The 24,631-nt window shown below is 48.7% G+C and overlaps 1 protein-coding gene across 2 annotated transcripts in view; it reads right to left on the bottom strand.

The window, feature by feature from the left end:
- Positions 1–24,631, bottom strand: part of LOC144173472 (oxytocin-neurophysin 1-like) — a 41,105-nt gene that overhangs the window by 5,357 nt on the left and 11,117 nt on the right. For both annotated transcript variants that reach the window (XM_077701881.1, XM_077701887.1), the window contains exon 3: positions 2,765–2,966. In XM_077701881.1, the coding sequence (XP_077558007.1) occupies positions 2,765–2,966 (202 nt within the window). The remainder of the gene's footprint in view (positions 1–2,764; positions 2,967–24,631) is intronic.

The raw sequence follows: 24,631 nt of genomic DNA, 5'->3' as shown, positions 1-24,631 counted from the left end.
TTAGATCGGTGCCGAGGAGGTCTACAAGCTCACAATAAGAACAGATCGCTTTGCGTTGTCCTGTACACTGATGAAGTGTTCTTGTAACTAGGGCTGGAAAGTATTGTGCATGTATGCATGAACGGTGCTACTTCAAAATGCCAGTGTGAGAATCTATTTGTATTAAAGAAATGTGCCGCGCATCTGCTTGCTTTCTTCGCTGTAAATATCGCCGAAAGACGATAGTCTTCTGTCGCCTCTGGAACGGTATCCCCTTTCTCTCTGCCCCTTTCGCCCCCCTCTCGTCATGAATGCATGGAAGTTTGCCCAATTCAACTCAATTTTCCCGCGACCGTCACCTGTTGGGGCCCTTTGCTGTTCTGCTTGGAACAGCTCGAACGGACAGCTTTTGCTTCCGCATTCACTTTTATCTCGCTTCTCTCCAACACCATTTTAACGCGTTTTTTTATTTGCTATAGGGGAAACCAATCTTATGTGGGTTCTTAATTTTAAAAAACTCTGCTACTCTCGGTTATGTACTAGTACTTTGCCTGAAATAATCCTGATGTTTCCTTTGCCCAGAATAACGCGAACATGATGAGCCAGGGGAGCATGTTTTAGTAGTTTGGAGTGGTCTTCGCCAAATGTATACCTCGTGTTAAAGCGTTTTTTCCACCCGCTTTTTTTTTTCTCCGTGTGATTGATCAAACGACAGACAGAGAGAGAGACAGACAGACAGACAGACAGACAGACAGGCGGACAGACAGACAGACAGACAGACAGACAGACAGACAGACAGACAGACAGACAGACAGACAGACAGACCAAAATTTTCCGGTCTACAGTTAGCCCAAGATAAACCTTCGTCTTTTCACCAAGGTACGCATAAATAAAACTCCCGCGGGCCTCCTTCCCCACAATGCTCGTGAATGTTAACAGTCAAAATTTTAGATAGGGCCACCGTGAAATGAGCCCCTTAGATGCAGAGATTGTTGTTCAGTCGTGCGCATAAGTGTCAAAGCGAACTAGCACGGGTTTTTAATGTGTAGCATTCTTTGCCGAGCACCCCCGTAGCCAGGACCGTGTAACCCCCTGCATTTCTACAAAAATGCAGATTTTGCGGAAGACTCTCCTGTGATTGTTATAATAACGTAAAAGGCGATTTGAATTTTTTGAATTTTGAATTTAAAATAATTTTGAAAAACCAAGAATTAAAAAAAAGAGAAAAAATACAATTTTAACAAAATGACCTGACAAAATCATATACATCTGCCCTGAAAACCAAAGAATAAACCAAATAGTCGGCAAAAACATTTGAAATATGAATAAAAAATTGCTGACGATTACTATACTTCTTAATGCGAAATTTGTGCGCAGCGCAAACTGCAGTGTTCTCGGTCACGGCACATTGCTGCTGCGTCTCAGGAAGTGATCGCGTGATCAGCGAACGCACGGCGGCGCGCGTTACTCTGCCGTCATCTCGCAGCGCATCGCCGCCGCCGAGCATGTTGTTGTAAATTGTGTTTGAGCCTCCGGCGCAAATTTCACATGGTTCGGATGAGCCACGCAACGAGGAGAACGCGGAAGGACCGATCTACAGTCATCAAAAGTGTGAACAGCAACAATAAACAAGGTGCCAGCTCGTGTGCCTGCAGAGCGGCAGCTTGTTATACCACGCCAGGTAATCAGCCAGGTCGTGCGCATGCGCTGAAGCTGCCTAGTGCAGAAAGTAAGCCTGGGGAGCACCGATTATCACCTGCCGAAGATGCGCCGGTTACTATCGTAACCATCCGCTCCGTGCATGGACTGGCACCCGCTTCTTCGCTCTTGTTAACACTTTTGACGACTGTACGTGTATCATGCAGCGCGTGCTGGGCTTATGCTGCGCGGCTTCGACATACTGCCCTCTCCCTCCCCCTTTCGCCATTCTTTCATAATCCGCTTTCCTGCGGGCTCATATTCGGTAGCTTCTTCGTTCTCTCGGTTGTTTCGTAGCGCGTCGCCGCCGGCAGCGGCCTCACACCGTCTTGGCATACCGTCCGCCCCCTCACACTTTCGCCACACTTTCCCCCTCCGTTTTCCTTTTGTCTTCGGGGTTCCCTTCATTCGCTCAGTGAGAAAGCCGGCGACGCCGCCAAACCACAGTGGCGGACTTTTAAGTGCTGCGCACTAAAAAAGCGTAAACGAATCAACTTTGTACTTCGCCTTGCATTTTCACAAATAAATGAACGTCATCACCCGCCGCGGTGCACGGCTCAGTGCCTAAGACGTCGTGCTGCTGAGCGCAAAGACGCGGGTTCGATTCCCAGCCACGGCGGCCGCTTTTCTGATGGAGGTGAAAAGCGAAAAAAGCAGTGTGTTCGAGATTTCGGTGCACGTTAAAGAACCCCAGGTGGTCACAAAATTAATCCACTACGGCGCTCCTGATCGTCTGCACAGCGCCGGCGCGTTAAACCTCATAATCAATTAAATCAATCAAATGCACTTCATCGCCATAATGAAAAAAAATTACATCATTGGCGAGAATAAAATAAAGAAAATTGAAAAGGATAAAACAATCCAACGCCTTGCGCTACTCATAGCAATATTTGGCTGTAAAGGACTCACATTTTAGACAAGTGCAATGAGAATGCTACGCATTGTAGACAATTCACCGAACTAGACTTTTGCCGTTCATTTTCTGTTCGCTTTAATGAACCGACGGCTCCTAACGGGCCCGCCTTCTGTTCTGCGGGCTGCTCACAAGGTGGGAAGCAATGGCAATGTACCGGGTGACAAGCCTTACCTGCTCCGCAGCAGAATCCTGACTTGGCACAGCGTCCGTAGTTTCCGCATTGCTTTCCAGGCACCAGGCAGAGGTGGCTTCGCAGATTCTCGGCTCGGCACGGCAACACGTGCAGGGGGTCGTTGATGACGCAGCTGGTGCTGGTGCAGCACACGTCCGCGCTGTAGCACACGCCCCGGCCACTGGGACCACACCGAGGGCACTGCGTGCGCGCGCTCTTCCTCAGCGCTGTTCAGTAGCCACTGTTAACATTTCAAACACCGAGGACAACTCTCGTTTGCCTGCTTGACCGCAGAAGAGCCTGAGTGATGAATAGCTAACCAGTAAAGCAGATTTGGGGTGAATGAGGAGGCTTGGCACTCGGTTTGACCAACAAATAAAATCTACAGTGGTCACGACTCACTGGTAATGCGTAACGACCCGCTCTAAACACACGTGCTGCTGATTCCATGGCTGAGGTACTACCTACCTAGTCACTTCCGCCTCTGATAAGATGCGCAAAAAGCCATAGCTCGAAGCGTTAATAACAGAAACCACGAAGGTTACCGTGGGACTACCAATATGTACTAGCAATAAAACCTTATTACGGATAGGAACTTCCAACCCGATAGTTCAAATGCTAACGGTTCATGCGCCCAATCAGCTGCAAAGCCTCAAATACACGCACCAAGAGACTGTGTAGCGTAATATTTTACTTGAAACCTAGCTAGAGTGCACCAGCACCCACCGACAAGACAATCCGTTGCGTGGACGTCAGCCCAAACAGCAAAGCTGTATACGCCCTAGCTGTTCTACTTTGAGAAGTAATCCTCGTTCTGAAAGATAACTATTGGGAAGTGTCAGATATCGGCGTGAAAACGATCGCGATATTTATAAGCGGCCAAGTTCCCACAGAGCTTCCCAGCTGAGCTTCCCATGGTCACCCTGGGGTACCCTTCAAACGGGCAATTTAACACGACGACATACAGACAGATAACCGCCACAATATTGAATGAGCACTCTTACCACTTTATCCCTGGCGAGCTGTTTTGAGGACCAGCTGGTCGACCAGTCACGCAGGTTATTTTACGATAAGTAATACAGCTATCCGCGATAACCCTGACTCCGAAAGTAACGAAGTTTGGTAAGTCGTTAATAGAAATTGCTCTACCCTCACGAAATTATTTAGTGCACATGGCGAAGACTTCAAACACATACCTATTACGATCATACCTACCGTCACATCTGTTGCACCCCATATCCACACTTCTTCCACCACTGGCCAGACACACCCAACACTACCACTCACCTCGTATGGATATGCGTCAAACCCCCTTCCCTAGAGAGATGGGAGGGCTTGCTGCACAGCGGCCGGCTTGAAGATCAATCGAGTCAAGGCCGCGGCGGCAGGCCTTGGTGTACCAGGATAGCAGGACATCCACCCCTCCTTCCTTTCTTTCCCTTCCCTAAACCCTCCTTTTCTATTTCATCATCATCGGCAACAGCCTACTCAGGTCCACTGCAGGACGAAGGCAGGCTCCCATTGACTTCCTAGTGCTCCTGTCATGCGCTGCTCGAGTCCAGAGTTCACCTCCGAAGTTCCGTATTTCATCGCTCCATCGTAATAATGGCCTTCCCGTTCTTCTAGGCCCGCCTCTTGGTATCCACTCTGTTACCCTAGCCCTAACCCAAGCCCATTTCTTTTTCTTTATTTGAACTATGATATCTTCAAGTTTGTTCTCTGATCCAGGTTGCTCGTTTCCTGTCCCTGAGTGTTGCTCCTAACATTATTCGTTCCATGGCCCGTTAAACTGACCTAAGTTTGCTTTCTAGTTTTTTTAGTAAGGCGCCAAGTTTCAGCTCCGTATGTCATCAGCGCCAGTATGCACTGGTTGTAAATTTTGTTTTGAGTGACAGAGGTAGCTTACTTTTTATTATTAAGGTGTGCTTACCGAGTGCTCCCCAACCCATAACTATTTTGCGCCGGATTTCTCTCTCGTGGTTGGGGTCAGGGGTCAGAGGTGGTTATATTCTTTTACTTCTTCGAACGTATCATTTCCTAAGCTGAAGGGGACGTTTTTGGCACGATTATTCCTCATTACTTTAGATTTAATCATATTTGTTTTTAGCCCCACAGCCGTGCGTTCTCATTGCAGATCCTCAAGCGTCGTTTACATGTGTTCTGCAGTCCCATTCAGTAAGACCATGTCGTCCGCAAACCTCAAAAGGATCAAGTATTTTCCGCTTATTTTTAATCCTGTTTTCCCAGTAAAGCTTTATAAATATCCCCTCCAGACATGCTCTGAATAGTTTCGGAGATGTGATATCTCCCTGTCTTACTCCCTTTCGGATCGGGAATTTGTCGCTTTGCTTGTGGAGGGTTATCCTGCCCGTGCATTCCTTACATATGCATTCTAGAAGTCTTATGTAGGTTTCCTCTATTCCCTGGTCTTTTAGTCCTTTTAGCACGGCTGCGGTGAGTACGGAATCAAACGTTTTCTCGTAATCTATAAATGCCATGTAAAGCGGTTTAGTGTACTCTACGGATTTTTCTATCACTTGATTGACAACATCAATGTGATCCATGGTTTAGTACCCTTTCCTAAACCGAGCCTGCTCTCTGAGTTGCTGGGAATCCAGGCTGTCACCTATGCGGCTGACAATAACTTTGGTAAATAGCTTGTAAACAACTGAGAGTAGGCTGGTGGGTCTGTAATTCTTGAGGTCCTTGGGATCTCCCTTCTAATTAATCAGACTAATGTTGGCATTTTTCCAGGCTATTGTCACTTTTTGAGTCTTCAAGCATTCCGAAAATAGTACAGAAAGGTTTTTTTTTTTTTCCGGTACAATATCTCCTCCCTCCTTCAAAAGATCTGCGGTTATGCCGTCGTCTCTTTCAGCTTTTCCTATTGTCATGTCCCTGAGAGCCCTTCCAACTTCCTCTTTAGTTACTAGTAGGACATCGCCGTTTGAGTTTGCACTCTCAGTAGTTTCCCCTGGTCTAACGTTTCCGGCATACAGTCTGGTGTAGAATCGTTCTGCTGCCTTTATTATCTCGTCCAAGTTGTGCGTGATGTTTCCCGGGTCATCTCTGAGTGCGTGTGTTGAATCTCCCGACGGGTATGAGCCAGTCATTACTATTGTCATCATGAAAGCACCCCTGTCATTAAAGTTGTCGTCCCCGCTAAGGGCAGCCATGGCCCAGGTCTGCCTTGCGTCGTTCTTCCGCTATATTTTTTGGTGCCGAAACCTGGGAGGATGACCGCACGCGACGAAGGAGATTACCGACGTCCTCTACGGCTTGAGGTTCCTAGAACCCCGCGATTTTGACTGTTTCCGCTGATCAGCCCCGCCCTCAGCCGGAGGTCAGCATGGCTGGCCCAGACCGTCCAGTGACGACCGACAGTAAGTGTCGAATGGATAAGCTGCGCCGGCAGCAACGCTTCCTTCGCGTCGCTACTGCGAGACGGCTCAAGACAGCGAATAAGCTCCTGGAAACTTTCTCCATCTCCTCATGAATTGCAAGCTGCCATTGACCTCCTTGCAAGCAAAGACACCGCACTGTACGAGATCTAAAGGAGAATCTTAGAACTTCTTCAACGTAACAAAGTGGACCAGGACTAGTTCGACGCGTTGGCGTGCCGAGGAGAAATATGCCGTTCCCTCATGCGGCTGCGCCATGCTTTGAAAGTCCCTAAGTCGTCAGGCATGGCCGTCGTCATCAGCGGCACATCCGTCCAGCTACGTTTCTTTCAACATTTGACCCCCATATCCAACGGCGTTCCCACGGCAACCCGTCGAGGCAACCTCTATCACGTCCACTTACATACATCAACCATGCAAGTTGACCAACCAACGCTGCAGGTTAGCACGGCTAGGAGTGCGTCGCCTCAGCTGCAAAGGCTTGGGAACCATTTCCAGGCGACGTCCCGTGATCAAACCGACTTGTCCGACATGCAGCGGCCAGAGGATTTGACGTTCACGCCCATCACATGGGGGAAACCCACCGAGAACCCATTTTGCCGCTTCTAGCACATCGCGACGTCCGCAACCTTGACTCGTAATAACGGGAGCCCAAGAGCTCGCCCGCAGAACTGCTCCAGGAGGGCAGTGCAAGAACTTGCATGTTCAGTCCAACGCGACGTGCGACGCGCGGATGCGCGTTTTGCCTCTACGAGAACGCGAGAATACGATAGAGCCCAATACCCTGAGCATTTCGTCTACAAGCGTCCCCGAAGTGTCCGTCAAGGAACAAGCCATCGTAACAGCGGAAGCTACACCTTTGCGAAATGACGCACATTGGAGCGTACGAAGAAAGGATAAGCGTGGTGAACATGATAAAGCGCCTGTCGCCGTCAGAGAAGGTTCGGCGACACCAACCCGAGCAGACGACAAAAAACGTCAAGTCGAGGATGTGAAAGAAAAGGTCGAACGCCAACCGTGTGTGTTCGAATACATCTTTGTTCCCGACTTTATGAAGGATGAATCCTTACCGGACCATCTTGGAAGCCAGCTAGCTGCGCTCGTAGAAGCAGTCTAATAGGGTGCACCTAAACGCGAGCCCTTCCATGTTCGTGAAGATGAAAACTCTGCACCACCCTTGATGACCCTTTCTCGTCACAGCGAGCAGACAGTGAGGCCTGGTCCAAAAGCAGCCGAGCCTTATGCTGCTGACTTGGTTCTCATGAGGAAAATGTGCTCGGCAGAATTGGAACATGCTAAAACGGGAGCACGAGACCGGCACAAGACCGATTTGAATCTACCGACCTACTCAATGCATGACAGCTGCAGGTACAATGAACGGTTGAGGCTTTCAAGGCAGCAGCTTCAGCAAAATACCTACTTGACTGAACTACTGGAGATGTCGCAGCGGGCTTGGAGCCCAGTTTGGATGTCGGCTGCTGCACCTTGGTGGCTTTTGGCTGGGCTGCGAGACGGTGGATGCACCGCTGGAGACAAAAAAGGACCGCGTTTGAGGGCAGCTTCACCAGGATTGACATTGTGGACCGGAAAACAAATTGTTAGGATGGTGGATTTATTGTTCGGCGTCCGTACAGCTTTTCTACTTGTGGCCGGATACGAACGTTGCGGGCGCGGGAGGGTGTTGAATCTCCCGACGGGTATGAACCAGTCATTACCATTGTCGTCATGAAAGCACCCCTGTCATTAAAGTTGTCGTCCCCGCTAAGGGCAGCCATGGCCCAGGTCTGCCTTTCGTCGTTCTTCCGCTATAGCGTACTTCCTTTATTTGCCGATGGCTAGCTTTCTCTTAGTTGCTTTCAAGCTTCCCCCTATTTCAAGAGTTTCCTCGATCGCTGCCATGTCATATGCTCGAACGTTGTTTGTTCTACTTCTGTTAATCAGTTTCGACAGCTTGGCTAATTCAATCCGATCGGCCGTAATTGACACTTTCATGTCCTTGTGGTTGGCAGTTAGTTCCTTCGTTTTCTTTGTTAGTTTGCCAGTTGGTTCCCTACACGCTCCTTCTCCCACAGCTGCTGCTGAATCACTGAGCGCCAATGTTAGGTTGTCATTTAGCCTGTCTACACTGACCTCGTTCTGCTCTTTCAGAAGCGAGAATTGGTTTTGAAGAGTTATTTTAAACTCCTGCGATCTGGCGCCGACTGATTCCAAACGGGGTGTCTTAGTTTTCACGAGTTTCGTTCTTTCTCTTCTGATATTTAACCTTAGCTTGAATTTAACCATCCTTTTATCGCTGCTCCGAATCTTACTTAGCTCATCTACGCTTTGCACGATACCCTGGTTGTCACTTAAAATGAAGTCAATTTCGTTTTTGGCTGTACCATCGGGACTTTCCCATGTCTATTTCCTGTTCTTTCGTTTGTAGAAGAATGTGTTCATCAACCTCAGGTTATTTCTCTCCGCAAATTCCACCAGGGTATCTCTTCGACTGTTGCGGTTGTCTATTCCGAAGTCTCCTACTGACCTTTCTCCCATTTGCTTCTTACCGACCTTTGCGTTAAAGTCTCCCACCACAATCGTGAACTGCACTGTGGTCTCCTTCATTGCCTATTCGACGTCCTCGTAGAAGATATCGACCTCTTCGTCATCATAGCTGGATTTTGGTCCATAGGCCTGTACTATCTGTAACCTGTATCGCTTGTTTAGCTTATCACAACAGCCGCGACTCTCTCGGTCATGCTGAAAAACTCCTCCACGTTTACTGCTATTTTTCCGTGGATTAAAAATAATGCCCCGTGTTCTTTCTTCTCTTGGGGTCCACTAGTGAGCTCTATGAAGCCTTCTCTTGTCTTTCTTACTTCGCTTAACCCTGTCATATCCCATTTTATGCTCGAGCGCTCATCTAGTAGTAAAGATAAGCTTTCCTCACTAGACAAGGTGTGTGCGTTGAACGTAGCTGGGGTCAATTCCCGAAGGCGGCCTCTCCGGATTCAGAGATTCTTAGCGCCCTTTCCTGTATCGCTGTTCTGACCGCGGCCTCACCCTTTTTCATTTATTAATCTTTTTCGAACGAACGACATCTTTATTTAGGTTGGCTCCTGTCGGCATGCAATAATAGTCCACAGAATTTAAAAATATGCCGAAATTCAGAGAATTGTCTACTAATGTGTAGCATTATTATGCCGCTTGTTCAGAGTGTGAGTTCTTTACAACCATATGTGGCTATGAGTTGCAAAAGACGCTGGGTTATTTTATTGTTCTTAAGGTTTTTTGCTTCTTTTAGCCAGGGATGCAAACTTATACAATTATAGCGATTAAGTGCCTTGCTTCGCCAAATGTAAGGCCTAGTGCAGGGTTCGTCTGTTTCCGCTATTTTTATTCGTATTACCAACGTCCTTTTTCGCGCTTTGTTGGTGAAGTCTTCGTTTTCTGGAGGACGTGTATATAATGCATATTTTTTATTTCGTCAGTTCAATTCTGTAAAATCCGTTTTTTTTTCCTTTTTTTGTGTTTTCTTTTCGAAAATCTCTTCGACCAATTATCTATATTTACGGTGTTATAACGGTTAAAAGTGTTATTTCCGCCAATGATGCACTTCTGCGGAAATGCAGTGCGTTACACGGTTTGCTCATTTTCGCTATTTTTTATTCGTATTTCAAACGTTCTTCCGCGGTATTTTTTATTGTAGAATCTTCGTTTTTTGGAGGAGATGCACAAGATGCATATTTTTGATTTCTTCAGTTCATTTATGTAAAATAATTACTTTTTCTATTCGTCTTATTTGGAGGTTTTTCGAAATTCTGTTTGACCAATTATCTGCATGTACGCTGTTATGACATTTAAATGTGTCCCTTCCGCCAGTTAAGCATTTTTGAGGAAATGCAGGGCGTTACACGGTTTCCTCATTTTCATTATTTCTTTGTTCGTATTTCGAACGTTCTTTTGCTGGCTCTTTTCGTTTATTCTTCGGTTTTTGGAGGAGATGTATAAAATGCATACTTTTGCTTTTGTCGCATCAGTCATGTGTTTTCTATTTTTTGTTGGTTTTTTTGGTTGTTCAAAATTCTGTTCGACCCAATTATCTGCATTTACGCTATTATAACGATATGTTTCTTCCTCGAGTTCTGCATTTTTTTAACGAATGCAGAGTTCTGGCTTTGGGGGTACTCAGCAAAGAATGCCACGCATTAAAGGAGGACTTGGGCCTCAACTAGCTAACCCTGGGATGAGTCTTGTTGTGAGCCGCAGTCGCATAGCTCCTCATCATGGCCATCCCGAGTTCGGTGCGTAGCGTTCGTCTTTATTTCATTTTCTTTCAAGAAAGTCTCAGTGTTGGAAAGCCTGCGCCCATGCCTCTAGACCTTTATAACTCCGTTCCGGTAGCCGCCATTTTATCAGTGGGCTGTGCTAGCGGCCATGTACTTGGCGCAACACAGCTCAGAACATGTTCTGATCTCATTAAAGATTACCGGATGGAAAGGTTTCTAGGCGCCGATAGCAGAAGCATCGCTATCTGCACAAAACGTCGGCCGCAGAACCATATCACTCGCTCTTTCACCCGCCCAAAACGTTCTCGGCGGTCACGTGGTAGCGATAGCAGTGCTTAAAACGACGGCTCGAGCGACAGCGTGGCACACACCTCTGCAGTAGCCCGTACGTGACGCCCGGGGAACGGCGCCGCTCTGCCGCAGCTTCGTGAGTATGACCTGCACCGCAATGCCAAAGGTTTTGCCGAAGTGTGGCCGGCGCCCGTTCCCCGGGCGTCGGGCCCTTGCTGTGTGTGGCTGCCGCGTTTTTCGCGCCTATAAGCTCCTTGTCCAAAATTGTATAATTTCGTAAATGGAGCTTCACTTTGTTCATAAAGCGATACCACCCCCTTGCTTCCTCCCAGTTCTTGGAAAGCCGAGTAATCGTCTGTTGTCGCGCTGCGCCCGTTCCGCTTTTCCAAATTCTTGTGGCCGCGTTAGCCACTCACTCGTTCACTTGAGCTCTCCGCATGAGAGAGCTATTGGCTTTAACTGTTTCTGTACGCGGAAGCGCAGCGACACTCTGCTTAGCTTTGCGGCTATTCTTTTCAGGTACGCGTTCACGCGAAGACGTTACCGCTAACGTCACGTCGCGATACCGCTCATCGCAGACCCTACAATTGCCGCCTTTGTTTCCGCGACAACCCTCGCATTTCGTCGTTTTAGTGCATGACTGTGTGTGAATACCCGTTTGTCGCGCTGCTTGACCACATTCTGAACTTGGCGTAGTTATGCAGTTCAAAGTGCTTTGTGGTTAGCGTTTTTGCTGGGTGGTGGGGACGTCGGGGATCCTTCGTAAATTCTTATCACTTAGCTCTTTGTGGTTGCTTGAGGCAGAACGTTTGCATCTCGCAACCACCTATTTTAAACACCACAATAAGCTTAAACTTTGAACAGTTTAGACTTCTTGGAAAGGACGCGTCCGCAACATCTCTTAGCTGCAGTCAGCGTTTGTGTACTGCTCGTGCCGCCTTTCTTTCCAGCTCTTTTCAGGCGGCTTCAAACCCGGCAACACCGCCTTGGATCCTGCCTTCAGCTCTTCTGCCCGGTTCTGCTGCTACGTCTTCTCGCCCCGTTTTCCGTTAGCTTCATCGTTCCACTCGTCACACATTTGCGCTGGTTAGCAGTGCGCGCGGTTTTTCTTTATCCACATTGAGCTGGGCGTGGGACCGCTACTGTTACCGCCACACGCACAGCCACACATGCCGTCCGCCTTCTTTCCCCCGTGTACAGGTGCCACAACTCTCCCCACAGGTGAGTCGTTGTCGTGGTTACGCCCCCCATCTGTCCCCTGCAGTTTTTGCTGCGCGCGTTTCTCGTTCCCCTTGCGCAGCTGCAGCCGCCGGTTGTCCACGGAGTTCCGCTCAACCGACTGCGTTCCTGACTGTTCCGGCCAGCGAAAGCAACGCACTCTATACTGAGGGAACAGACTTCAACGTCGCAAGCATCGCACTCTATTCTGAGGGAACAGATTTTCAACGGGCTTCCAAGCACATGCGCTGGATTTGTATCCCATCGTTGCTCTGCTACCTGCCCCCCCAATTTACTCGCTGCCCCTTTCCAGGTTTGCCCCCGGCTTGCGGCTCCTGGCCGCGTGGAATCCGTCTGTTTTGCCGTGCCTTGCCTACAATAAACTTCTTCAATCCTCTCCTCGGTCCCCTTTTATTGGGCGCGTGGTCCTTGGGCACTTGCACCGTTCCCTCTGCTACCAGTGGCAGTAGGGCGAAGGAGCTCAGTCACCCATCGTTCCTTTCCTGTATCGTGTTTCGGCTTGCTGAGTCCGCAAGACGGGAGCAAGTTTCTGCGCTTCCGTTCATTTCCACGCCACAACATGCACGAGTCATTTCACCTCGCACGAAGCTAGTTCCCTACTGGTCCAGTCGTAGCCTTAAAAAAAAAAAAAATCCTAATTGATATTTGATGCCGGCTTGAAGACCACCATGTTGCTGAAAAAGAGTGCGCGAGCGATTGGGCGCATGCGCCTGACGGCAACCAGTGGAGGCATGTCCGGGGCAGAAGCAAAAACGAGAATTAGGGCACGCTTCTGCGCCAAGCAAGCTCAGAGCGGCTCGCCTGCTTGCCCGGATTTAACAGGTTCTCAGTGCAGCATGCACGAGTTGCTGTGCTCCCATAACAGATTGAGTTTCGTGTCGTCAGTGTGATCGGCTTCGGGTGGCCTTTGCTTCGCCTCAACCACAATGTCAAGTACCCGGCCAACTGAAAGACGAACGAGCTCTTGCCTTCATTCTTCAGTTAGAAGAATCCACGAAATTATTGCCAACTAAAGTAGGTCGTTGTTATAGGAAGTCCACGATAAACATTCATGCATGACTAAATTATTGCCAGTCGTATATTGACCACCGATACACCTGAAATCAAACACTTGAAATAACCGCTATATGGCTTATTCACTTCAGAAAGAAAAAAATAGAAAAGTGTGCCTTGCGAGTGCACATAACGACAGGTTATGGGGTACAGCACGCCATTCAGAAGAGAAAATGTTTGCGTGTTGCTGCCTAATCACGGCTAGGTCAGCTGGTATACCCCCCAGGTAACCGATAATTGCGCCACTAGCGCCAATTTGTCCCCTGGTGCTTGGTAGGCCAAACTGTCAAACCAAAAAACAACAAAAAAATCACTGATGCTTCTATGGCAACGCTTTCGTTGATGCGCGAGGAGGAAACGCCGTGCCGCTTATCGTCTGCTATGGGCTGAACGAGCGCGACTGTCTTTGTGTGCCGCAAGCGTGAACAAACACCGCTTGCATTTTGCTTTTCAGATTGTGTTGCTGCTGCACATCTTGTTTTCGACAACTTTCACTTGCTAATTTCTTGGACTTTCAGCACGTGCACAAAACATTTGTTTGGATATCCTTCTTAGTTGAATATGCGCGAGCCAGCACGCCCTGAAGCGTGACAATTTTGTTTGGGGCAGAAAAAGTAGTAGGCGGGAAATGTGGTTTATTCACTGATTTTATTAGCAACGTATCGCAAAGGAAGTTCAATACAAGCCTAAATAGCACAGAGTAAGTACAAATGTCCGCATTCTGTGTCGGTTACACAAACATAAGAGACATCTTCGTACAATTCATCGTATAGCGAAAATTGCTGCAGAGGTCGCCACGTTCATTTGCTGTACACAATGCAATTCTGCAGAAACGATGTTTCATAAAAACACGTGTTTGTGAATAATAAAATGATTATGAAGTGAGATGACCTGCTCATTTCGCCACTATTAACAAGCGCTCCGTATTCTTATTCTCGTAAACTAGCTAGCCCAAAAGACCTTTTATAGCTAGCGAATTTTCTGCGTAATTTCGCCATACGTCACACCTAGTAAATGGAATAAATACCACCATGGATACCAAAAAAACAACACGTAAAAGCGAGACGAATATTGAGAGTGCAAACAAGGTACAAAAAAGGGGAAACCAGCGAGCAGAACGCAGGACGAGAAGAGGAGGCACACACACAACACCGCTGGACTAACAATTGAACAATATTAACCAACTAGCCCAGCAATTCACTCTCTTGAAGGTACAAAAAATGTGTCGTGGCACAGGTTGAAAAGCGGAGCGCAGCTCGTCCATCGCGCAGGTAACTCGAACTTCTCGTAACACGGAATGCAAGCGGTCAGCTGCCACGTAAATAATTTTGGGGGCTTCTTTCGTGTTAATAAGCATTCAAAGGTGGTAATGTAACTATAAGAAACTGATCGTCGGAACGCTCTAAAGCCAAACCAGTTCGTCGAAGAAGCATTTAAGCACACTATAGGCAAACATATTTTCCAAGCTTTTCTCTGGCGGAAAGAAAATGAAGAGCAACCGCTCACCAAACCGATACCGAAGCGAAATTTCCGTCTGCGTGTCCACTGGCATCAATCGGTTCATGAGAAACTGTCGACAAGCAGCGTCACAAGCTTACGACATTACTGACAAATGCGTTGTACCAAACAAAAAGAAATTCACTGTAAAGCAACAGCAGAAGATTTTTCGGTTCGCCCTGCAGCTTTTTTGATAAGGATAGCGCTTGCTTCTTCATAACTTTGAATAAAAAGTGTGCTGACCTGCCGTCCGCTGGGACGCGGAAATAATTCGCTGTGCTATTCCTTCCAGAGTTGTCGCACCGCACAGCATCCAAGCACGCGTTGTGTCCTTTTCTCAGTTTCTCTGACATTTTGAGCCCGTTCGCACTTGCTGGCACCAAAATTTTCACCTTCTAGGCATACTACAAAACTTTTACGCGTGCACACAGTGAAATCGGCAGGAGCAGACGGACAGGTTGGCAGCAGAAGAGATAACACAAGGGATAAGAGCGAAAGCGCCGGTTGTCGGCACGACGAATGAAGCGACTAAATAAATAAATAGGCTGCCAAATAAGGAAATAGTCAAGAACACAATTTATTTCTACGCATAATGGAATCCCTTTAATTTATTTCTGCTTATGTTGAAAAGATAAAGCTACATATGCAAAAGTTGCTGAATTTTCGCTTGGCTACCAGCGTCATGGCGGCACTTTATTTTGCGATACCGAAACTAGCCGAAGTGTCCGGCCCCTGGCCTAATCGCGCAGTACATATAGCGCAGTATAGCGACGAAAGGAGGAGGCAAAGGGCGTCCTTTGTTGTTAGGCTGCGCTGTCTATACTGTGCCACAGCACGCCACTTCGCTCACGTTCTTCTCAAGTTGGCTGATATATACGAACCGAGCCTGAAATACTTACGGGAAGAGACAGAATCAAAACGCATTGTATGGGCAACAACGAGCACACAACTAGTATAGTTCTGTATGCCCACGTTACTTTGCATTTAATGACGCTTACTAACGCGATGGCGTTATTAGGCTCATTTTTCGATTTCCCCGTGCCTACTATAGCCGTCCGCTATCAGCCGTACTCATCAAGCGTCCACAGAAATACGTCATCGCTGCCATCCCGAAGCTACGACTCAAACAGGCAGATACCAAGGCTGGCCTAAATTCGGAATACGCGCAGCACCAACTGAAATGTGGAAGGAAGGACAATGATACTAAGGCCGTGACAAAAGAAAAAATCTGCGAATTCAATAGGCGCCGCGCCTGTGCAGTGAAGTTCATTCTACGCTCAGTCGGTGGTAGAATGCTCGGCAGACCGTCGCCAACCGTGCCCGCAACTGACGCCATCACACCAAAGCGGCTCTCCCATCGTAACTAATGCCGGTACCAACATTGTGTCACAACAAAAATGGCAGCAGAGAATTATCAGCAGCGTCTCAAAAACAAAGGGAAGTCTAGATTATGAGAAGAAATGGTCTCCTTGAAAGAAATAAAACCCAGTGCATAGCGACTAATTGCACTAATTTTAATTTGCTTTTCGAATTTTCCACGGCTGTTTTACCCGTGCAAGGGGTGTGATGCAAAGGAGCGATGGCACCACGCGAAGAAGCAAAAAAAAAAGCACCCAACAAATGTAAGAATGTCGTCCCAGAGAACGCAAACGCAAAATATTTGCCATAGTTCTACTGAGAAGCGTTAGAGCGGTTCTCACAATCGCGAAAATATTCATCAGTACAGCATATGGCGGCCCTCAACCTCCCAATTTTCACGGTCACCCAAAAGGTCCGGAAATCGTGTCTTTGTAACACCTTTGTAGACATTAAGGATGCCACTATTGCAGCGCTGTGAAAAAAAGTGGCAGCATCTTCACTCCATGGATGATGGCGAGGGTGCGGAGTACGGGGACTCGAAATGACATCCAAGTTGCGCCCCGAGTGCCATCCGATTTGCGCCCCGACCGTCATTCGATTTGAGCCGTGAGTTGCACCTTGATTATTCCCTAAATCGCTTGATGGTGGTGTGCTCACGGGTGGACGCGGAAGGGCATTGGGAGCACCTAATGCACTCCGCACCGTTACAGGCGAGAGAGTAAGCCGTTTGACCCTCGGGTACTAACTCGTGGTCGTAGCCCAGTCATTCCACTTCCGGTCACCGTGGCGAACGGTCGTGAAATCATGAGCTCGTTTCGAGCGGCAACAGCGGTCGACGCCGACCGTGGAAACAGGACCGAAGGAAAGGAAAACCAGGATTTTCAGATTATCTTGCCAACGCTGCCTACCGGACGCATTGTGCTCAACACCGTGTTCCTTCACGCCGATGTAAAGGGACGACCGTACCGAGTCGAAGACTTCAGGGACGCTATGGCCAAACTTGGTGCACTGCCCGAGGTAATTTCCTTGGGTGCCTATCAAATCAATCATGTTTGGGCTGTGACTTTTAGGAGTGCAGAAACGACAAAGAAAATGCTGACCACGACGGAGCTGCAGGTGAAGGGGCGTCGCTGCCTCGTCATCGACCCACAGAATCAGGAGGTGAAGCTGAAGCTCCACTGGCTTTTGCACGGGGTGGCGGACGAGGACATCCGTTCAGCGTTCGTGCCCTACGGCAGAGTCAGCGAGGTTACGAGGGAACGCTGGCGGGTCGCCGGCGTGAACGAAAAGACTTCTACTACGAGGACTGTGCTGCTCAAGCTCAAGTCAGGAGTCAAGATCGGTGACCTACCTCACCAAATTCGTGTTGCCGGAGAACTGCCTCTCATCGTGGTGCCCGGCCGGCCCATGCTGTGCCTTCGCTGCAACGGCGAAGGGCACGTGAGACGGGAGTGCAAGGTGCCTCGGTGTTCCTTGTGTCGACGCTTTGGCCATGCTGAGGCCCAGTGCACGAGGTCGTACGCGAGCGCGGTTGGGCCACCTGGTCACGACGATGAGTCCGAACACCTCATGGATGCCGAGGAGGCCGAGGAAGCAGCCAAGGGCACGGGGGATCAGGAAAAGACGGAGGAAGAGGCCACCACGTCAACAAACGCTTGCGAGGCCATAGCGGCAGCAGGCGGAGGAGACAACGACGTGCCGGAGCAAGCTCCGGGTCCCACGGAAGACCTGTCGAAAGACGGTGGCACCCGAACGAACGCCCAGGCAACGGTCAACTACGCGCCCGACGCCATGGACGTGCTCGGGAACCCGGTCACCAAACGGTGCCACATCGACGTTGCCGAGTGTGGCGTCAGCGACCCTGCAGTTCAGGCCGACGAGCCACCGATGAAGACAACGCCGGGACGCCGCTCGACGACGCGGCTTAAGCCAAGCGTCGCGGTGGAACGCAGGAAGTGTAGAGGCGTCGGGAGCGTCTCAAAAACAGCTCGACGACCCGGGGCCCAAACGCGTCGCTTAGCGACGCGCTGGATGTGAGCGGTGAATATTATGCCCCCGGTTTCTATTTCTTCACGGGGAAATGTCTTCTCTGAACCTAGCTACCCTAAACGTCCGCGGTCTTTCGAGTAAAAGACGGCAGAGTCAGGTGCACCGCCTGCTAACAGATCTAGACGTAGACGTCTTAGCGGTTCAGGAGACAAAGATAGAGGGGGAGGAGGAGACCGGGGGCATGGTGCAACGTTTCACGTCGCGGTATTATGTGTGCGTCAGCCACGCAGTTGGCTTTTCTGCTGGCTGCATGTTATTGGTGAAAAAGTTGCCGGGGCTTGGAGTGCGAGAGGTGTGCTCTGGCTTGTCAGGGCGACTCGTTGTATGCGATGTAGTATTCAGTGGTGAAGAGTGGCGAATAGTGTGCTTGTACGCGCCGAATGAAGTTAGAGAAAGGGCTGAATTTTATAATAACACTAGGCAGCATCTGTTGACAGACAAGCGTCTTGTCGTACTAGGGGATTTTAATTGCGTCTTATCCACGCGAGATAAGATTAGTAATCGGCCATTTTGTGACGAGAGCACGGCTGTGCTGCAGGAAATAATAAATACTAGTGGGTTAGTGGATGTGTGTGAATGTCTAGAGGGAGGACGGGAGGTGCAATTTAAACATTTTCAAGGAGTCAGTCACGCTAGACTGGATAGAGTGTATGTATCGTGTGATCTAATTCAAAAATGTGAAGGGTACGAAGTAAAGCCTGTATCATTTTCAGATCAGTGCCTGGTGGTGTGTAATCTAGGATACAAGAAACGGACCAATCCTTTCACGTGGGAGCTATGGAAATTAAATGATAAGTTACTGAAGGATGAAACGTTTTTTGAAAAAGTGAGTGGTTTGATTAGGAAAATAGAAGGGGATAAAATCGGTGAACAGTGGGAGTGGTGTAAACAGGAGGTCAAAATGAGGGCCATTGAGAGGTCCACTGCCGTACGATACGAACAGAAAATTATAGAAAAGACACTAAGGTCAAACCTAGAAAAACTTATCCGTGAAGAGTGCAATGCGCCTGGGGTGTTTAGTGAGGATATCAGAAAAATTAAACAGAAACTTGAGGCGCTTGACGATGAACGCTACCGGGGAGCCCTCGTGAGAGCTAGAGTGGACCGATTAGCCGGTGGAGAGGCCCCTACCAAGCGTGCGCTATGTATAGAGCGGGCGAACGCTCGACGTAATCATATAAGGGAGATAGAGTGGGAAGGACGGGTGACGGGTGATCAGCAAGAGATTGAACGGGCTTTTCATCACTACTACAAATATTTGTTTGCCTTCCGCAGGGATGAGGTGGAGGCCTTTAAAACCGAGTTGATCAGTGCTTTCTCAAGGATTGATGAAGACTACAAAGAAAGTTTAAGCCAGCCTATTGCAGTTGCTGAAGTTGAATGTGCAATCGATAGTTTGAACAACGGAAAGTCACCGGGTCCAGACGGATTAACTGCAGCCTTTTACAAGGTCTTCAAAAACGATTTATCGCCACTTTTGGCAGCACTATTTAACGAGGCCTTCGAACTAAAGGCATTGCCACCCTCTTACGGAGAAGCGCACACGATACTCATACCTAAAACAGAGGACACGGACAAACTTAAACATGTTACAGTATATCGCCCTATATCCTTGACAAATGTCGATTACAAAATTTTTATGAAGGTGCTTGCACAAAAAATTCAAACAGTCATAAAGCAGATTGTAGGGCCACACCAGACGTGTGGCGTAAAAGGACGCACTATTTTTTCAAACACACACAAGGCGAGGTGTGTGCTGGAATGCTGCGACGCTGCCCGAGCTCGCGTGGCTGTTCTCCAGCTTGATTTGGAGAAGGCGTTTGACTGTGTGTCCCATGAATTATTGTTGCTGATTTTAGATCATGTGAACGTTGGAACAGTCATCAAGGAGGGGGTGGCTCTGGCGTACCGGAAGTGCACCACGAGGTTAATTGTAAACAAGACGCTGGGGGCCCCCATTACCGTGGAACGGTCGGTGCGCCAGGGCTGCCCTCTGAGCCCACTTCTTTTCTGCCTGTATATCGAAACGCTCTGCTTAAATATAATTGAAAGTGAACACATTCGCGGGTTTAAGCTATGCGAGGCAGAGGTAAAACTTCTGGCCTACGCAGACGACATCGCTCTTTTCTGTACGACCAAGGATAGTGTTACAAAAGCGGTGGACATTGTTAAACGTTTTGGGTCAATCACAGGTAGTGGGGTAAACTGGGGGAAATGTTTGGGATTCTGGCATGGGGACTGGTCTTTGACACCGGAATTTTTTGCCAACGTGAGCTGGGAAACCAGTCCCGTTAAGTATCTAGGGACGCCACTGGAGTGTTACCAGGACAGCGAACCGTATTGGCGTGCCCGAACGCAGGACATACGCGACAGAGCAGAAAAGTGGAAAGGGGTTTTTCTTTCAATGTTTGCTAAAGCGACTGTTTGTAATTTATTTTTTATTGCCAAAGTGTGGTACGTTATGCAAGTGTTGCACTGCTCGCGTTTGAATGTACAGAAAATGCATCGTGCATTTGCTGTGTTTATCTGGTCATCTACATGGGAAAGGTGCAGTAGAGATAACCTTTTTCGACGCGTCAAGGAGGGCGGCCTTGGGTTGTCGCACCTGTTCGTCCGCCAGTTAGTGAATAGGTTCTTTTTCTTCGCGATACAAGCGATCCTTTTTTGCGAACAGTTTGCCAGGTGCGGCTGTCTCAAGCACTGCCGGAATTTGTCGTATCCAGTTTGCACATACAGGGAAGGATTTCAGGATATTTTAAATAAGTTGTCATGTCACTCAGGTTTCTGTCAACTCGTTTTTCGATGGAATATTTGAGTACAGTGTCACGTAGAAAATTATATAAAGATGTTTGCGACAGTCTGTTCCCGATACCGCGATATAGAGAACTGTACAAAGGCCCAGGGCAGGATGTACTGAAAAGAGTTAAGCGTATGGCTGTAAAACCGGGGGTGAAGTCCTTTTTTTTTCAAACTTCATTCGGAGACACTTACTGTGCAAACATGGTTAAAAGAAAAGGGGTTAGATACACCGTGGGGTACTGACTGTACAATTTGTAAACAACCGGATAACATAGACCACGTTTTTATACACTGCTGGATGGCGGTTCACTTTTGGGATGTTATGCAGCGAACTTTACACAAAGACTTCCCACTTACCCCGCATGGTATACGGTATTTACCTACAGAGAATAACGAAGGAGTCCCCTACGATTTAATAATGCTCCTGGGCCTTCACAGCATATGGAGGGCGCGCATGGCGTGGCTCCATGGCGATGTGGGTGCCCGACCGGCCCGGCAGTTTCTGCGGGAGAGTGTCACGCAGTTCGTTGAGGGGCTGAGAGTCCAGCAGCCAGTACCAGATTGGTTGGATTTTCTAGAGCCGTTAATTTCTCTGAAGTGATGAGTAAATGACAAAGCCTAGCCGGAGGCACGGCTGGTATGTTAATGTCGGTGTGTGTTGTACCAAATGCAGTGTGGTTATGTTTGGGTTGTAAGTGTGTGTTGAAGCCTGGTAATAAAGAAAAAAAAAGTGGTCGTAGCCCAGTGGGTAAGACAACTGACACTAACTCTGTCTGCTCTACCAGACACAGGCTCGAATCCTGCAGGTGCCTGTGTGACTTTTTGCGATTGTAAAATGCTATGCGCACTGACGCGGACGGACACTGTAAGGTCCTAAGGTGCTCCGCACCTAAAATCGGAACGCACTGTCGTATGCAAGCCAGCCCCCCCCCCCCCCCCCCCCCCCCCCCATCTTCTGCCTGGACGCCATGATAAATATGTCACATATCAAGCGAGACCTCATAAAAACTTTTCCGAACAGAAATCATTGGATCCAAACCTAAACAAGAACAGGCGAGATGCTAGGATCAAATTTCTACGATTGAAGTACCGAAATCATGCAAACGCTCTACACGCCAACACCGGAACCTACGAAAGTACAGGCCACAATCGCCGCAGTGACTACCCTGGAATTTTTTGTGACTGCATGGCCCTCCCTTATGCACAGGAATGAAAGAAGCGGAGACTGGAGCCATCCTTTTTGCAATCCAACTAGCGAAACTACGAAATGGAATCCCAAATATCATTACAGACTGTCATTACACCATTTCAAACACCATTACAAACAGATTACCTAAATGTTTCCGAAAGATTATTGATCTGCAGTAAAAGAAGTTGGAATTACATGGACACCCGGCCGCGAGGGTCCGGAAGGGATCGAGGTTGCTCACCAAGAAGCACGTGAACTTATATACCATGCCCCTAGCGACCACGACTGCCACACTCCCCTCCCTGAAATATACGGATAACGTCTCCTCTTTATGTGCCTAGGAACACGATCCTTCGCGTGTCACAAGGGGCTCCATGGCTTTAGAATCGCCAACTCTGCGCAGGATACAAAGCAATCTAGATATTCACAAATCCACTTGGGGGAAGATGTTTGGTAAGAAACACGCGTGAAGTGAAAACGGTGCTAAATGCGGAAAGCATGCACCACCTTTCACGTAATTCACCCGTTTCGAAGGATACTGTTAGGGGAGAACAACTCAGACATTACACATTACGTTTCTGTCGAGAAATGGGAGGCAGCGTGGACCAGCCTGATTAGATTGGGCCTGACCTCAAGATCAGCCTCAGAGGTCAGGGAACAAACTGCGGCATCCGGGGCTCTGCAGACGTCGAGTCGTCCTCGGCACACACACCAACTATTTCTTACTGAACAAGGGTATTAGATGCAGAGCATCTGATTCACTCGCCTTGTCCCTCCGGCGTCGTCGTCGTTGTTGTCGTCGGCGTTGTCCACCCCTCTGCCATTCTCCTCGCCGCGCGAGCTGCGCTCTCCGCCGCTCTCCGCCGCTCACCCCCTCTCCTCTCCGATAACGAACACTCTCGCGAGGGTCATTGGATTGGGTTTGATTTGATTGGATTGGATTGGATTGGATTGGCTTGGCTTGGCTTGGCTTGGCTTGGCTTGGATTCGGTTGGATTGGACTTGGATTGGATTGGATTAAAGTGGATTGTGTTGGATTGCGTTGCGTCATAGCCGCGGCACGTTGCGTCATAGCCGCGGCAGACGCGCTGGGGCCGGCGCATGTGCAGTACTCTCTCTTCCGCGGTTTCCTCTCCTTCGGGCGCGCTGCGCATATAACCGGTGTGCCGTTCTCCGGCGAAGCAACATCCACGCTTGGCTCAAACACCTAGAGTCCACGCCGCTTTACAAGTACGCCAACGTCGTCATCGACTGGGACCAGCTTACGCAGTCCCCTCAACGTTATGAGCGCTATAAAACGCGTTCCCTTCGCCGCTCCGCCTATGCGTCGCATCTACACAGGGGTTCCCGCGAGGGGAGGTGGGAGCTTTTCTTTCTATCTCTCCCTAAGCAAAATCCAAAATGTTCATACTGGCCATGACATAAAGGAATAATCTCATTGAACACCTGACAGTGTCGCCTTTTCCTTGAAATTGACCAACGTCAATGAGCCGCAACCTTTCACGCCCACATCTTAAGCCACACAAGTGTAGGTGTCATCTGTCTCTTAGGCGCCATGACCGCTTAAAACCATTGAGGCTAGTATTTCTCTCATGGCTGACCTTCAGTGATTGGAAAGCAGACATCTTAAACGCAGTAACCCCGTTCCGAAACACTTCTTCGGCGCCCATGTAGCGCTATCGCGTCGTACATCTTAAGACGTAAGCGTAGATGTCACTTCAACTTTTTTTTATTATAACCATTCCGTCCACCAGTAACAAGAGTGAGGTCCTATTACGGTTGTACTTTCTCGCAAAAATTACGAAGTCATCGGCAAACAAACGAGTATTTAGGAATACATCAGAAAGGAGGTTGTTAATGTATAATGTAAATGAGAAAGTTACCATTAACACGTGCCGGTTTTCGCGTGTCGTTCAACCCCGCGGTACAATCGGACGTGCGTTGTCTGACCGAAGCGCGCGCCCCACATCGACGGCGGGAGTGAATTCCTTCTGACCCGTGCTTCTGACACCGCCGCTCACTGCTGCATGTTTTTATTATTATTATTATTTTAGCGCGAATCATTCTTTGGTTAAATACCGGCTTCGCAGGACGGCTTCTCTGGCTTCTTATCACAAGTGTGTTCGAATGCATCATACCATTAGCGCAAGAAGCCTACTTGCGCATGCTGCGCACACATGCACGCGCAGAGACATACAAGCAGTACACGCGCTCTCCCCGCTCGTACTGCACGATTTATTTCCTGCAGGGCCGTAGTTCTCAACCGTGTCTACTCCGGGGACCCCTCTTGGGCTTGCGAAAGTGATGGGAAACCTCACGATGTAGCATATGTTGATATGTGTCATAATGTTAAACCATTTGTACTTGCACCTTACGTCTCCCACACACTTATCCAATGCCAATGAGTGGGACCCGACTGGGCGCTTGCGCATTCGTTTCGGTAGGGTGAATTAGTTCCGCGGGCCGTCCCTAGTCATTCCCGCGCATCCGTTACGGTGGGATGTGTCCTCCTCGCCGTGCCCGCGCGCGCTGGCGCTGTCCGGTCCCGGTAAACACGGTAAGTACGGAACGGACGGAGCACACGGAGTGCTAAAACTCTCTAATGGCGACGCGCGTCATAATGTTAAAAATTTTGTTCTTGAATCTAAAAGTCTTCTAAACACCTATATGCTGCCTCTTCTGCGTCTGTTTTTTTTTTTTTTTTACTTTTCAAAAAGCAGA

This window comes from Haemaphysalis longicornis, unplaced genomic scaffold, assembly GCF_048455015.1.
Source record: "Haemaphysalis longicornis isolate Haplotype H1 unplaced genomic scaffold, Haemaphysalis longicornis Haplotype H1 scaffold_1, whole genome shotgun sequence".
Classification (NCBI taxonomy): domain Eukaryota; kingdom Metazoa; phylum Arthropoda; class Arachnida; order Ixodida; family Ixodidae; genus Haemaphysalis; species Haemaphysalis longicornis.
This window is presented reverse-complemented; position numbering and strand designations above follow the sequence as displayed.